This window comes from Esox lucius, chromosome 22 (assembly GCF_011004845.1).
Source record: "Esox lucius isolate fEsoLuc1 chromosome 22, fEsoLuc1.pri, whole genome shotgun sequence".
In the NCBI taxonomy this organism is placed as follows: domain Eukaryota; kingdom Metazoa; phylum Chordata; class Actinopteri; order Esociformes; family Esocidae; genus Esox; species Esox lucius.
Genome location: NC_047590.1, coordinates 10,902,769 through 10,919,734, shown reverse-complemented (window position 1 = coordinate 10,919,734; position 16,966 = coordinate 10,902,769). Strand labels below are relative to the sequence as shown.

The 16,966-nt window shown below is 44.1% G+C and overlaps 1 protein-coding gene and 1 long non-coding RNA gene across 8 annotated transcripts in view; one reads left to right on the top strand and one right to left on the bottom strand.

Annotated features, from left to right (window-relative positions):
• LOC105019859 (glycosyltransferase family 92 protein F13G3.3) overlaps window positions 1-16,966 on the top strand; it is a 41,646-nt gene that overhangs the window by 14,986 nt on the left and 9,694 nt on the right. For 3 of the 5 annotated variants that reach the window (XM_013139932.4, XM_020042100.3, XM_013139934.4), the window contains exons 2-3: window positions 15,942-16,082; window positions 16,169-16,431. In XM_013139932.4, coding sequence (XP_012995386.3) covers window positions 15,976-16,082; window positions 16,169-16,431 — 370 coding nt within the window. In that variant the 5' untranslated portion in view covers window positions 15,942-15,975. Of the gene's footprint in view, window positions 1-11,172; window positions 11,305-15,941; window positions 16,083-16,168; window positions 16,432-16,966 lie in introns of those variants that run through there. The other 2 variants (XM_020042098.3, XM_020042099.3) reach the window with 2 other exon arrangements.
• Window positions 1,027-5,845, bottom strand: LOC117593755. 3 transcript variants are annotated; one of them, XR_004575175.1, is made up of 10 exons: window positions 5,511-5,845; window positions 4,263-4,325; window positions 3,978-4,100; window positions 3,536-3,656; window positions 3,293-3,390; window positions 3,113-3,178; window positions 2,821-2,904; window positions 2,549-2,686; window positions 2,125-2,345; window positions 1,027-1,199 (listed from the first exon to the last, which is right to left on the bottom strand). It is a non-coding gene; the product is annotated as an uncharacterized LOC117593755 (long non-coding RNA). The 3 variants fall into 3 exon arrangements; XR_004575174.1 differs by having other exon boundaries at window positions 4,263-5,843; XR_004575176.1 differs by lacking the exon at window positions 4,263-4,325 and having other exon boundaries at window positions 5,511-5,843.

Genomic DNA, 16,966 nt, shown 5'->3' with positions numbered 1-16,966 from the left:
TTTGTCGTGACATAACACTGTTGACAACATCGCCAACTATATTCCTAGCCGCACTCTTCAGATGTGGTTTTGCTATGGAGAACCCGCGCTTCAACAAATGTATTGCCATCCGGAAAAGCCCTCGGAAAAGGCCCCCTAGACCGGCCCCATACATTGCTGAGCTACCATGATACCCCGGTAAACCGTTACCGGCCTGTGTTGTGTAGTATTCAACATACCTTTGAGGATCATCATAGAGCTTCTGCGGCTGCATCTTAAATTCTAAAAGATTGTTTGACGGGTCTGAAGTGTAATTTTGCAATCACCTTCCCCACTACAAATGAAACCAGCTGGTTTTGATCAGATTTTACTTCAATACAGATCTCATCAAATTCACTCTTACTAAGAGGTACCCCACACAGCAAAAGGACTCCGCGGTGGAACCGCTGCGGAGGTATTGCGGCTTTCGGAACGGACTCGCGAAGCGGAACTGTATCGGTGTCTGTTAGAGCTCAGTGACGGATCCGCTCAGTGACGGATTCCTGGCTCATCTGGCCCGGGTCCGTTTTGGACCTGTTTTTCTCATTTTCAAAATCCCTAGGACTGTTCTTGCTGTAGGATAAAAATAGGATAAACTAAACCATAGTATTTCTATCACTAGGCCTAGTCTAGGTTACTCCAGCAACATAGACCTAATCTTAAATCTGCATTGCCTTGTATTTTTAACCTAACAATATTGTCAATAGGCCTAACAGAAAAGGTTCAAGTCAAGACATCAATTCACTGTACAAAAGTAATCACTACTTAATGGAAATATAAAATTGTCATTTACATTTATGGAAAGTTACAAGTTCTTTCTATTCCGTTTTTGTTAAGTAGCCTACGTTGGCTAAGCTGCTTTACATTCATTTTGTGGTCAAAACCTAATTTAGTGCTTTATAGGCCTAGGTCGGTGCAGACATAAAATATTTTATCCATTAGGCTAAAACTTCAATGAAATGCACAGCTAAAATATCAGAAAATTAATAACTGGTGAACGACAAGAAGTTCAATAAAAATATTGTTTATTGCTTATTTCTCCTATTACTCCGTTTGTGTGGCTTGAGGCGGGACACGTCTCCTCGTTGCCCGATCCGCTGCCAGGTTGAACCACCTGATTGCGTGCTTGGTGACCTCTGCGTCCGTGGCTGACCGTGTCACTGTGTTTTTCCTCACAGCACCTGTAATCAAACAGACAGATATGATTATGGTATGTGGCATCCAAAGCCAAGTATGCTTACACAATACAATATGAGATAGGTATTAAGGAGATTAAATAAAGAAACATGACTATAAATTATTATAAAGTTATAAACAGGGTTGCGGTGGTTAAAATAAGAGGTGGGTAAACTATGAATTTGTGATCAGGGTAAGGTTTGCCACACCTTTCGCTATCGGATGTTTAAAAAAGACATCCAAAATGTTCAAACAATATCAGTGGTATTAAATGGTTTTTGATCAGAGCACAATTGTATGTGGATAAATCAGTATTTTAAGTTTGGTAGGGTCCTACATAGATTCTATTTGGAGGTAAACTCTTAACAGATAGATAAACTCTATTTCTGACATTTGAGCGGTGGGTAAACTTACAGCCCTGGTTAACATTACGTCAGTTAGCAGATGCTTTTATCCAAAGCAACTTAACATTCAAGCTATATGTTGCAGCAGAGACCTTAGTGTTAGATTAACCATTCCAAAAGCAACACTAAATTAAAATACAACTCACATGGTCATTTACAAACCACACAACTGCATTCCATCAGTGTTTATTATTATTATGGAGAGCCAAGACAAATGTACGCGAGCGAAGCTATCACAACCACCAGGCAGCCAATACATTTGCGTGCATTTACTTTGATAACATGACAATCCACTGTGATTCCAACCCCCAAACTTCGACCGTAGTTGCGCTCTTACGCACAAATACAGGTATGCCACTGTATTAGCATCTCCACGAGGGAGATTGTCACTCACTGACAGAATCTAACCACTGGGAAAAGGCGGATCAGGACAGGCCTGTTCAGGGCTGTTCAATAGAACATTTGCAATAATCATGGACAATCAATAAACCTAAAGGCAAGATTCATATTAAGTAAGAAAACTCACCACGCTCTGTCGAGCTGGGCCATTTGACGGTTCCTTTAAAAACATTTCAAATGCCTCCACTGCCTCCAATTGTTCCAGGGGAAACTGGATATTGTCCGGCATCTCAACATCTGGCCCCGGGTTGCTGTTCAGCCTGCTGCTGAGGTAGTTCACCTTTGCCACAAGCTGGTCTTGTTGTTGTTTAATGGTCTCCAGCAGGCTAAGGATGTGGACCTCAGCCACTGTTGACACACAAGAAATATAGCTAAAATGTAGTGGATAAAATATATCACGTTTCAGTGTTTATCCTCATTACTCATAATACTAACCTTAGTTATTGACAATAGTTAATGACAAAAGTTATGAAAATATGTGATGGTTGTGGGATGTTTTTCCAAAATCTGTGGCACAGAATGCCCCTATGGATTTGTCAGTTAGTGCTCACCAGAGCAGGGAATGGTATCGGTCATTCCTCCCCCTCGCCATGTTGGTCTGTAGGCCAGGCTTGAAGAGGGCTCCTCTGTTCGCCTCATGTTGAGGGCCGGTGCGGGAGGTGGAGGGAGTTGAGGAGGGACTGCCATTCCTGGCCCATAGTGAGTTGGGTGGTGTGAGAGAGTGGGAATTATTTTTAATTAAATGGTAGTCATCTGTTAACCATGACTTATAATACACTTTGGGGCCTTCCAATTCACTAATATTTCAGAAATCAGTCCCTACCTTGAGTAACTCTCCTCATGTTAAATGCAGGTGCAGGGAGTTGAGGTGGTGAAGGGTGTTGGGGTCCGGCCCCATGGTCAGGTGCTAAGGGAGAGAAATTGCTATTAAATGGTTGTGATCTGTTAACCAATGGTATGCTGCGAGCTACAGGGCCAAACAATGGCAAACAAAAAATCTCTGGTCATGGGGAACATGAATTTGTATGTTTCAACATTTTGGTATGAACTACCTATTTCAACCCCATGAATGGATTGCCAGTGAAAAACAATTAATCTAGACGGGGCCCTTTTACCTAGACAGTTTCCTCCAGGTTGAGGAGTAGTGACTCTGCTGCATGGCACTCCGTGAGATGGTGGAGCTGGAGGAATGGATACAAGGAGAGGGGAATATATTTAGCACTAACAAGGTAAACCATATCTATATTATTAATATTATGATTTTGTTATTTTGATGTTAAGAGATTATTCCTTACTCTGCCAGTGTAATTGGTTTGGGCTTGAGGCTCCAACTGAAACACCAGCCAAATTTTCTGGCTCTTCTTCACACTCATCAGAGTCCCCAAAACGATGGCTGTTAAGTAACCATATCATTTTGGTTATTGCAATCCCAAAATTGCCAAATATACATATAATACATATAGTATTTTTGAATGCTACAGGAAATAACCTTCCTATTACTGTAGAAACATAACAAAAACAAGACCGAACCGACTTACATTGGCTTCCTGAATCATTTCTCTGGCAGCTATCCCTCCTGCTCTGCCTCAGACTGTAGCTCAGAGGCGTTGCAGCCGGTCTGATATTGATTCATTAGCCTGATGGCGTCTTTGTAGTTGTCTAAAATGAAATATGTTAAAATGAACATGAGTTTCAAATTAGCTGTAGAGCTGCACAGAATATTATTATTGATGATGATAATTGTTAGTATCATTATTATTCTTTATTTAACCACGTTGGTCTCGTTGAGAACACAATATCTCTTACAAGAGAGACCTGGCCAAGAATAGCATCAACAGATATAAATTGAACATTTTAAAAATTGCAAGGCAAAGACAATTTCATGTGCATTTTCAGAAAATAAAAGGGTTTGTTATTCCAAGCATAAGGAGAAGCAACCATGAAATTATTTTGAAACAATAATTTTATGAATTGGCATACCACAAGTTCTGACGACCTTTACGTCATATCTTGGCCAGTTTGGCTCATGCTTCTCCTCGTTAGCAGCTGCCAGTTTCACACGTTCAGCTGGGCCAGTACACCATCATATCCAGGGGCGTTGGACTGGGGGGAAAAGGGGTACTAAGTATATAGGGCCCTAATGTGTAGAGGGGCCCTCAAAAAATGTTTGAATCTTGAATAAAGTGGGGAGGGGCCCTCAGAGACCGCCTATGTACAGGGCCCAGAATTTTGTGCTACATCCATGATCATATCACGTCATCATACCAGTCAACTGGCACAAAAGCAATGTCCTCGCTTGCCTGAAATTCAATTAGATGAAAAGGCATCCTTAATGTAGAAAGAAAGAAAAAGGGTATTTATTCATCATCAAAAAAGGAATAACATGGACTAAAGCATGCACAAGTATAGGCCTACAATGTATACAAATAAGCAAGTTAGATGGGCTGAAAGTTAACCTGAATGGTGCCCCAAGGTGGGAAGAAGTATAAGGAAGGAAAAAGTACTATTTATTAGACCCCAAATGAAACAAGAAGCTAACGTTAGCTAACGCTGCGGTGACTGTCCCTCTGCCTCTGACTCCCCCGCTGCATGGAGTATTCCTCCGTATTAGCTAGCTAGCTAGCTAATTTTACTGTTTTAAAACTATTTTCTAGGTTAGTGGGGGAGCCTACCGCTCAAAACCAACATGAAAAACGTAGCTAGCTAGCTAGTAATGTTCACTCATTACTAGCCGCTCATTTTAAACGGTGTGTAAAATGAGCGGTGATGTTAAATCTCCATATGTACTGTGTATTTGCTGAATGGTTTCAAAGTAATGTTCGGTAGCTACCATTAGCAGAAAAGCCTGTACTTCTTGACGTTCAAACAGGCGCCAATACCCATTAGTTGTCTGAACCGACTTAAACAGTGATTAAAATGCCGAAGCTTGATTTTCATTATAAAGAGGATGGCAGATAGACACTACACATGAGACCAAACTTGACAAAATGCAAACTTAATGCACAGCTAGCTAGAAACTAAACATGCTAAAATTGTACCTGCTAGCTATCATAGCAGACAAGTGCTTCACTGACTGTAATATTGACCCCACTTCATTGACTGAAATACCAGTGCCAATTTATCAGTTATAGGTTTGCATCGCAAACGTGAACTCAAACATATAGCTATATATAGGCATTATCAATACTTGCGAAATGATGCAATCGCGCCTAGCAGCATGCTAGCTAGCAGCTACATGCTGCTAACATAGCATAAGCTACATATGGATAGCAGCGACACATTAAAACAGACCAAACCAGTCTTTATCACACTACCATAACATATTCTGCCGAAATGACTATCCCATTTTAAATCAAATGGGCTACAATATCATCATAATCTCTCAGCTAGCAATAGCATGTTGCACAAAAGTCCTAATATCAAACAACGTCATTACAATCATTATACATGATGAGCAAAAAAACACAAAGGCCTATGTTTGCTGTGAATGTCGCAATAAATCAATACACTTACTCAGATAGTTCAGCGCAACCGTGTCCCAGGAAAGAAAATCTCCACTGATATGACTCTTGTCTCGGCGTAGCAAGAGCACACCAAGAGGTTGTAGTTCAACCTTTACAGTAAAGGCGCGTCCACTTCTGCGGATCCGACACAGATCCAGTGTCGGACAGTAGAATTCACCGCGCTGCCCGGAGGCGGAGCGGATCCGACACGGGTCCAGTGTGGGACAGTAGAATTCACCACGCTGCCCGGAGGCGGAGCGGATCCTCTGGGCGGTGCCAAAACGAATGTGACAGTCACGCGGGTTTCGCGACTTGGATGCGGATCCGCGTAGGCGTCTACTGCTGTGTGGGACGTAGTGTGGCTTGTCGTACGTCACTGTGACAACTTCGTTCTTTCTCCCTGTAATATGTACAGTTCGCAGCAGTGGTACTTGACTGTCACCAACACATTGATAATCAATTATATCTGTGTAGATGTATAGGGTGTTATGCTGTGGGGTATGCTCCGTACCATGGGGCATACCACCGCTCGCCTGGTTTTAACCCCAATATCTGTTCCAGTTTTGCACTAAATTTCAAACTAAACTGGGGCTCACCTTTTAGAAACACTCTATTTTTAAATTCATCGTACCCCACCGATATACCATGTGTTTTTATATAACTGTTGAGCTCTATCACTAGTTTTAATATGCTGCTGTAATAACCGGTGTTGAGTTCATATTTCCAAGTTTTGTCGTTATTCAAGTCATGTAGTTCAAATGTGTTTTCACCCCATGTAAAAGTTTTCCACGTATGCGGGTATTGGAACTCTATTAAAGATACTTCCCAATCGCCTTTCAAATCTATACCTTTGGCAAATTTAGTGGTATAGCACGAACTCGTGTTGCTTGGATAGACATGTCTCGATGAGTTACTGGGCAGCGTTATGTAGAAGCCACCGTCACCCATGCTGATCGCAGTCAATGTGAATGACGTGATCCTGTAAATCCTGGAGTTTTATCCAGTTTCTAGGTCAACCATTTGTTCCGATGGTATCCAGCTGTTGAATTTCTCAGGCCAACCAAGCCACTTCACAAGACACATTTTCCTCCCTTTCTGTACTTTCTCATTCAAAACTGCTTCCACTTTAAAAGTTTTATCCTTAGCCACGATTATTTTCAGCAATTCCTGTTCATAAAAGGTCCCAACTATCACATCACCATCGTAATCTTTTATTCTATATACAGGAGGTACCCGAGGAATGCATTCTGTTATTGTAAAATATTCATCTGTGTACCCTTTTTCATAGCCTTTTGTAAACGCACCTCTCAGCTTTGAGAGTCTCACAGTATCCCCAACCTGGAACTTGTAGCTTTGATTACCATTTCTTGTTAATATTGTGCCATACAGGTTCTTGAGAACTAATCTAACATTTTCTTCACAAACGTCAGCAGGCTTCATCTTGTACCCACAAACTAAATCTTGAATAACCTCAACATAGGGTGTTGGCAGCTGTCAGATACCTCCACATTCGTGATTTAATTGTTTTATTAAACCTCTCAACGATACTCGCTTTGACATAATTTCCTGTAGCAAAATGTTTTATGTTGTACTTCTTCATCAACATTTCAAAATGTGAATTAAAAAACTCCTTCCCCTTGTCCTTTTTGCGGTGTTTTTCCTTCTTTTAATGTCTTCAAATGCTCGCTTTACCTCTATAGCGCTTTTATTTCTCAGCACGCAAATCCATGGGTATTTGCTTAATACATCTATGCATGTTAACATAAATTTCATGTTATCGTTTTCCACACTGTAGACACTCATGTCAACCAAATCCAGCTGAAATTGCGAATTTATCTCATGAACAATAACTCTATTTCTTTTAAAATGTATAGCTAGAGGCCTGTGTAGCGTATGTATCCGGGGCGAGCAGCCAGTCATCGGCCTCACCATTTTTGAGGATCTCCCCGGTTTTTTCCAAGTATGCTCTTTTCAAACCCTCTCTACCCACATAAGCACCAGGCAAGGGCGGAAATCGCGGGGGGGTCGGAACCCCCCCTTTCTGAGGGTTGTCCCCCCCTAAAATATAATTAAAATAGGTGTATTGTAAATAATATAATGGTATATACTTAAAATAATTGTGTAAGTAGTAAAACAATATAAATGCAAATGGGGCAACAACAAAAAAAGTTTTAAACATTTTGAGTCCCCCCTGCTTTGCCTCAAAGTGTTTTGGTCCACTGGCTGCTCCCTTTACCTCAGTCACCACCGACACACACACAGTCGGTGGCGGGAGAAAACAAAGTTTTCAGTAGTTGTGAAACCTCAGTAAGTCCAGGCTATTTTATTCACAATTATACATCGGATGAAGTGATGAAGTTCATCGGATATTTTCTCTCTAATATAGATGATGCTGAGTCATTGATAAATCATCTCAAAAAAATATTATTGTGTAAATTAACTTGTGTAACTTAACTAACAGTTACCTACCAATGTAATATTGTCACCAATGTATTCTGCTTTGTTAGCAATTATAACGTTACTCTCTTGTTTTATAGTAGTTTAGGTTGTTTAATAACGTAGCATAGCCTATCACACACACACACACACACACACACACAAATACACACAGTACGGGTGGTTCTCAAAGCGTGAGGCGCGCCCCACTGGTGGGGAATAGAGACGTGACAGGTGGAGCGCGACAAACGAGAGGAAATTTTCCTTTTTATGCCTTTATATCTTTATCCAGACATCCAAACTGTCCCAGAAGTTATGGGAATCTTCCGCATATTGATAGCTCTCCTTGACGCCCGCAAATGAGATCAATCAATGGCAAGACCACGCACTAGACTAGAGAGTGACTGCGCGTGCGCAGGGTGACCCATCACCCTGACCTCTGTGGGAATGAAGTCATTTGAGCACCTTTTTCAGTCCCACATCAAGACCATCACCAACCCACTACTAGACCCACTGCAGTGTGCCTACTGGTCTGTGGACAACGTGGTCAACATACAGTGGGGAGAAGGAGTATTTGATACCCTGCCGATTTTGCAGGTTTTTCTGTTTACAAAGTATGTAGAGGTCTGTCATTTTTATCATAGGTACACTTCAACTCTGGAAAAAATCCAGAAAATCACATTGTATGATTTTTAAATAATTAATTTGCATTTGCTTGCATGACACAGGTAATTGATCACTTACCAACCAGTAAGAATTCCGGCTCTCACAGACCTGTTAGTTTTTCTTTAAGAAACCCTTCTGTTCTCCACTCATTACCTGTATTAACTGCACCTGTTTGAACTTGTCACCTGTATAAAAGACACCTGTCCACACACTCAATCAAACAGACTCCAACCTCTCCACAATGGCCAAGACCAGCTTTTTGGTCTAAACTCCACTCGCCGTGTTTGGAGGAAGAAGAAGGATGAGTACAATCCCAAAAACACCATCCCAACTGTGAAGCATGGAGGTGGAAACATCATTCTTTGGGGATGCTTTTCTGCAAAGGGGACAGGACGACTGCACCGTATTGAGGGGAGAATGGATGGGGCCATGTATCGCGAGATCTTGGCCAACAACCTCCTTCCCTCAGTAAGAGCATAGAAGATGGGTCGTGGCTGGGTCTTCCAGCATGACCACGACCCGAAACACACAGCCAGGGCAACTAAGGAGTGGCTTCGTAAGAAGGATCTCAAGGTCCTGGAGTGGCCTAGCCAGTCTCCAGACCTGAACCCAATAGAAAATCTTTGGAGGGAGCTGAAAGTCCTTTCTCCTTTCCACATTGCCCCATCATCTGCAAGGCCATGTTTACCACTGTGTGGCATCAAGGTTATAATCGTTAACGAAAAAGAACGAAAAAACTATTGGTTTTGAGTGCTAACATCTGTGAATATGTGCCTTGCTCCAAATATACATATCATAACACTTTGCCCCTAAACAACATAGTTTTTGTTGAGTTATTATTACACAATACTTTTTCTGACATTTTTGAATCTTGCCCTAGACAAATAGCCCATATTACGAAAAAGACTAAAACTAACACTAAAACTAATAAAAACTAAACTAAAACTAAGCATTTTCAAAAACTAAACTAGCAAATCCACTTTAAAAACTAATTCAAACTAAACTGAATTTGAAAACAAAAAGTCAAAACGAAATAAAAATAAAAACTAATAAAAAATGCTAAACTATAATAACCTTGGCATATATTTGGCATGACTTTACAAAATGTCTCACTTTCAACATTCGATATGATATCTATATTATATTGTGAATTAAATATAAGTTTATGAGATTTGTAAATTATTCCATTCCTTTTTTACTCACAATTTGTACAGTGTCCCAACTTTTTTGGAATCGGGTTTGTATGTTCTTAGCGTACTTGGAGTTGATAAACAGTCAAAGTCTGCATAAAGGGCTCAAAATGTCTGCGAGAGCCTTCGCGCACTTGATAATTTGACAGTGGGACAGCCATAAGCCCTCACAGACTTTGTGAGAATGCGCTTCAAAGTCTGTGAATGTGTGAATAGGGACATGGGCTGCAGGCTCTTGGTACCAGGTTATTGGCAAATCAGGCAGTCAGACAGTAGGTTGGAACGTAGTTGGGGCAGACTAGGGATTGAACGATTGAACACATGTGAATGGAAATTAGAGAGAAGTATTTGAAAGAGCAAGAGTGTCATAAATTAGAGCTAGTTATTTGATTGTAGTCACAGAACTGTACTTTTGAGAGTCATATGTGATGGCAATTTCTAAAGTCCAATCTATTTACGAAAATGGTAGGTAAGACAGAGGAAAACTCAAATAAACAGTTTTATTCTTGCAAGGAGAGAATACACAGGTTACAAAGTAACAATGAATAATCTCTAAATCAGTATAGGAAATGCATCGGTATATAAGGAGGGAAAAAGGGGTGTGGTAAGATGCTGCCCCTCTGTCCCATGTCAACCAAACACACACCCTGTGTTCTATCACATGTCCTGGGCTTGACACAAAGGACATGGTGTCTTCCCTCATGTGGTTAACTTTCTTAACCCTTAAGGGGGAATTAAAGCATCTGAGCAACCTACTGATAGGTAGATGACTAACCCTAAAGTTACTCGTGGCCAATCAAGAATGCCCCCTAGGACAAAACCCAGATCCCCTCTCCCACACTCCTCTATGCATTTAAACATTGGGACTCAGTCCTTTACTCAGAATATATTTTATCATGTTACAGAAATTTCCCTAACACATATAAGAGAATAATTTAGTGTTGGTTAGCTATTATTTGAGAGTCATTCAAAAGAATAGGTAATTTGTAGACTAGATAAATATTAATAGTGTTGCTTGGCTAGGTTCTTGGAAAGGGTAATAGGATTGTGTATCAGAGAGCAATGGAGAATGTGTGTATGACATGATTGGGTATTGTTTCCAAACCAGAACACAATACCTCACAGTTTACAAATGACGAAACACGGTGGTGTAACTGTACTGTTCCAGACTTCTGTTATCATGGCCACAGGTTAGATTCTTCCTGTTGCAGGTAATACGATTTTGTTAAATGCAAAATGTCACCCTTTCTCCCTCCACATACTGTTTTATTGAGGTAAACTTTTTCAATTGTCTTCATTATTTATTCATCCTTACCATTATTTCGAATACACCGCTCTGGGCTAAATACAATGTCTAAATCAAACATTTCATATTACATTTTGTCCAGCAGATATCCCTGCTGTGCACTGTGTTGGAAAGCTTTGAGCAATAAAGCGTTTTTTCTAAACAATCCTCAGTGGTTCAGAAAGCCTCGGTTTCCCATCTAGGGCAGGCAGGACATCAGTACACAGGTGGGTAAGCAGAGCAAACTAGGAAACAGACGCGGGAATGCTTGGCAGGGAAACACAAGACGAACTGGCACAGAACAAACAGAGGGCATAGGTTAAATACTCTTCAAAAGGTTCTGGATTATCAAGAAAACTGGGAACACGTGGGAGTGAAGTAAAGAGAAGCGATAGGTTACAGGGTGTGACACCAGTAGCTTGGCATGACAAACATACAAGCACATGTTTTACTGGATTTTCATGATTCTCTGCATGTGCCAATCAATATAATTACGCATTTACATTTTCAAGTGTTTTTTTAGATTAGACACTACAGTGTTGTTTTGAATGGCCGAGTATTGCAATGACCAGAAGGATGTACAGAGGCTGATCAGCCCTAGATTTGTTTGCCTGTGGACGAGGAAAGGTGGCCAGTAGATCCAGTGATATTCCCTAAGTGCTAGGGCCTCTTTCAGCAGGATAGCCCTGGGGACTGGTGGCCTACCTCATGGCAGTGGAAACTGTGTCGTCTCTCAATGTGGGGGAGATCGCATGGTGTTTCACGTCTGTGGAAGTGTTCCTTGGGGAATTTTTATGATGGGCGGATATTTCACTGCAGCTGTATTATCGAGATCCAGATAGGCCTTTTGTACTGGACCAATTATAAAAGGAATTATAAGTCCTGCCCACTGCCCTTTGGGCCACTGCTGTCTGATTGCAGTGCTTTCAAAGGCCTCCACATCCGCTGTCATTTTCCGAATGTAGTTGCTAGAGGCCCGGGATCACCTCTACTCACGGCTTGGGCTCTGGAACCACACTCCTTGAGAGAGGATGGACTCTTCACCACTCTGGAGTTGCCCATGGTGAGAGGCGGCGGGCTGGTGTGGGTTTGCTTATAGCTCCCCAGCTCTGCCGCCATGTGTTGGAGTTTACCCCGGTGAACGAGAGGGTCGTTTCCCTGCGCCTACGGGTCGGGGATAGGTCTCTCACTGTTGTTTGTGCCTACGGGCCGAACGGCAGTGCAGAGTACCCGACCTTCTTGGAGTCTCTGGGAGGGGTGCTGGAAAGTGCTCCGACTGGGGACTCTATTGTTCTACTGGGGGACTTCAACGCCCACGTGGGCAACGACAGTGACACCTGGAGGGGCGTGATTGGGAGGAACGGCCCCCCTGATCTGAACCCGAGTGGTGTTCAGTTATTGGACTTCTGTGCTAGTCACAGTTTGTCCATAACGAACACCATGTTCAAGCATAAGGGTGTCCATCAGTGCACGTGGCACTAGGACACCCTAGGCCGCAGGTCGATGATCGACTTTGTTGTCGTCTCATCTGACCTGCGGTCGTATGTCTTGGACACTCGGGTGAAGAGAGGGGCGGAGCTGTCAACTGATCACCACCTGGTGGTGAGTTGGATCCGATGGCGGGGGAGGAAGCTGGACAGACTCGGCAGGCCCAAGCGTACTGTAAGGGTCTGCTGGGAACGTCTGGCCGAGTCTCCTGTCAGAGAGATCTTTAACTCCCACCTCCGGCAGAGCTTCGACTGGATCCCGAGGGAGGCTGGAGATATTGAGTCCGAGTGGACCATGTTCTCCACCGCCATTGTCAAAGCGGCCGCTCGGAGCTGTGGCCGTAAGGTCTCCGGTGCCTGTCGAGGCGGCAATCCCAGAACCCGGTGGTGGACACCGGAAGTAAGGGATGCCGTCAAGCTGAAGAAGGAGTCCTATCAGGCCTGGTTGGCTTGTGGGACTCCTGACGCAGCTGACGGGTACCGACAGGCCAAGCGGGCTGCAGCCCGGGTGGTTGTGGAGGCAAAAACTCGGGCCTGGGAGGAGTTCGGTGAGGCCATGGAGAAGGACTATCGGCTGGCCTCGAAGAGATTCTGGCAAACCATCCGGCGCCTCAGGAGAGGGAAACAGTGCCCTACCAACGCTGTTTACAGTAGAGGTGGGCAGCTGTTGACCTCAACTGAGGATGTTGTCGGGCGGTGGAAGGAGTACTTCGAGGATCTCCTCAATCCCGCTATCACTTCTTCCATTGAGGAAGCAGAGGATGAGGGCTCAGAGGTGGACTCGTCCATCACCCGGGCTGAAGTCACTGAGGTGGTCAAGAAACTCCTCGGTGGCAAGGCACCGGGGGTGGATGAGATCCGCCCTGAGTACCTCAAGTCTCTGGATGTTGTGGGGCTGTTTTGGTTGACACGCCTGTGCAACATCGCGTGGCGGTCGGGGACAGTGCCTCTGGGATGGCAGACCGGGGTGGTGGTCCCTCTTTTTAAGAAGGGGGACCGGAGGGTGTGTTCCAACTATAGGGGGATCACACTTCTCAGCCTCCCCGGGAAAGTCTATGCCAGGGTTCTGGAGAGGAGAATACGGCCGATAGTAAAACCTTGGATTCAGGAGGAACAGTGTGGTTTTCGTCCGGGCCGTGGAACACTGGACCAGCTCTATACCCTCTACGGGGTGTTGGAGGGTTCATGGGAGTTTGCCCAACCAATCCACATGTGTTTTGTGGATTTGGAGAAGGCATTCGACTGTGTCCCTCGCGGCATCTTGTGGAGGGTGCTTGGGGAATATGGGGTCCTGGGTCCTTTGCTAAGGGCTGTCAGGTCCCTGTACAACCGAAGCAGGAGCTTGGTCCGCATTGCCGGCAGTAAGTCAGACTTGTTCCCAGTGCATGTTGGACTCCGGCAGGGCTGCCCTTTGTCACTGGTTCTGTTCGTAATTTTTATGGACAGAATTTCTAGACGCAGCCAGGGGCCGGAGGGTGTCAGGTTTGGGGACCACACAATTTCGTCTCTGCTCTTTGCAGATGATGTTGTCGTGTTGGCCCCTTCTAACCAGGACCTTCAGCATGCGCTGGGATGGTTTGCAGCCGAGTGTGAAGCGGTGGGGATGAAAATCAGTACCTCCAAATCCGAGGCCATGGTCCTCAGTCGGAAAAGGGTGGCTTGCCCACTTCAGGTTGGTGGAGAGTGCCTGCCTCAAGTGGAGGAGTTTAAGTATCTAGGGGTCTTGTTCACGAGTGAGGGAAGGATGGAACGGGAGATTGACAGACGGATCGGTGCAGCTTCTGCAGTAATGCAGTCGATGTATCGGTCTGTCGTGGTGAAGAAAGAGCTGAGCCGCAAGGCGAAGCTCTCGATTTACCAGTCAATCTACGTTCCTACTCTCACCTATGGTCATGAGCTTTGGGTCATGACCGAAAGGACAAGATCCCGGATACAGGCGGCCGAAATGAGCTTTCTCCGCAGGGTGGCCGGGCGATCCCTTAGAGATAGGGTGAGAAGCTCGGTCACCCGGGAGGAGCTCAGAGTAGAGCCGCTGCTCCTCCACATCGAGAGGGGTCAGCTGAGGTGGCTTGGGCATCTTTTTCGGATGCCTCCGGAACGCCTTCCTGGGAAGGTGTTCCGGTCCCGTCCCACCGGGAGGAGACCCCGGGGAAGACCTAGGACATGCTGGAGGGACTATGTCTCCCGGCTGGCCTGGGAACGCCTCGGTGTCCCCCCGGAAGAGCTAGAGGAAGTGTCTGGGGAGAGGGAAGTCTGGGCATCCCTGCTTAGACTGCTGCCCCCGCGACCCGGCCCCCGGATAAGCGGAAGAAGATGGTATGGTAGTTGCTAGTTTGTGTGCTCAAGTTCTCCAAAGAAGGTCCAATAAGAATTCTGGGAACTCATTGAGCAATTATGTGTACGGCACAGGGCTTTGAAATTTGATTTCATAAGCCTGCATACTTTTTTGACTAAAACCTGAAAAGAGAGAAAACTAATCATTTCTTGAGTGAAATTGATTTCTGGTGACATAAATATTAGCAAAACCTCCCCCTTTGGGGAAAGCACAGGGGATAAGTCCCCTAGTGTAACCAGGAGGAGAGATCAGGCTTAAGTTAAATTAATTAGGCTTAACACAGGCACGTCCAGGATATGATCAGGGATTCATTCATTGACTGCAATTGCATTTGAAGCATGGGATCTAACATTCATATTATTATAGTATTTTTCTGTTCTTGACAGGGATGGAGGAGGGCTTTATTCTATTAAGATTGCTATGATGACTACAACTTTGGTCAACCTAGATCGAGTCACAGTCTCAATAGAGGAAACAGTACTCTCTATACTTGCCCGTTTTTTGACTTTGCTAGCACCAACCCCAGATTGGACGTGGTAGCCCCTTATAAACCATATATGATTATTACAGGGAAACAATGGAACATATGGGGAATATGACTGTGCCTTAATATGCACAGTAATATAATAGACACATCTCTGTCTTGCCAGGTTGTCCGGTCTAGCAGAAATGTAGCCCATTGACCAGTCAACAAGGTCTTAAAAGTAGCCCCCTTAAAAATATGTGCAAAACATTTTGACAGAAATGTGATGCTAAACATTTCTGGGACCCATGTTATTTCCTGTATTATGCAGACCGTTTTTGCTGAAAGAGCAATAATTCGGACTGTGTTTAAAGGTTTTGTGTGTTTGAGGATTTCAAAGTCTTGTGCGCTCCCCATCTGCAAAGCCAATTGCGCTCTGGAACAAATAGTTGAATACTTGAAACTGGATGTCGAGGCCCGTTGATTGTCATTAGATCTTTCATGTTTTGTATGTCTCCATTTCTGTCAAGTCATCAGAGGCCAAGGACCACTATAATATCTTTCCCCTTCTCTTGAAAGGTCTGTTCCCACTTGGTCTGTTCACACTCCCTGAATGTCCTTCCTCACAATGAAGACCAGCTGTATGTTTAGCAGAATGTATCCTCTACTGATATCATCTGCTCTAGCAGTCATGGTCTACCTCATCATCACATTGCCCAGGTATGTCAGTAAAGCTTGCAACAAGGCAGAAATGTGTAACAGGAAACAAACCTGCTGTGGAAATAATAGGTCTTTTCATTATCCAGCAGGTCACAGCCAGGCAAGCACAAACCCCACAGTCAACTTTATCCATTCAACACCTCCAGCCAGTCCATCACGCCAGTCTATGGCACCAGACATTTTATGGTCGGTGCTTACAAGGAATATCGTGTGACCGGACGCTCCGTACGCATCATTAGTATCTTCCGACGAGACTCTGTGGAGCCTCTGTACTGCGTGTTCTACTGTGGGGCTGACTGGGCCAAGACTGGAATGGAGGCAGAAGTACAAGTGCACTCCGACCATTTTGGTATTTTGCATTTGGTTTAAGCTCAACCTTGCATTGACACACCTGAATTAACACCTACATTACTGAATAAAGTGCTAGGTGATCCCCCACTTACACCGTTTTCAACACCTAAATCGGTAAATAAAGAGCAGGGTGACACCCTCTGACACCTGAATTAGTTCCAAAACATGAGCTAGGTGATTAACCATTAATATGCCTGAATCAACACTTGAATCTGTGTACAAAGAGCTTGGTGATTCACCACTGACATCTGTGTTAGTGAGCACTTCTCCTTTTGCCTAGTTAATCAATCCCCCTCACCGGTGTGGCAAGATGCTGATTAGACAGCATGATTACTGCACAGGTGTGCCTTAGGCTGGCCACAATAAAACACCACTCTAAAATGTTCAGTTTCACTGTATTGGGGGGATCCGGGGGGGGTCCGGGGGTTCCGAAAACCAGTCAGTATCTGGTGTGACCACCATTTGCCTCACGCAGTGCAACACATCTCCTTTGCATAGAGGTGATCAGGTTGTTGATTGTGGCCTGTGGAATG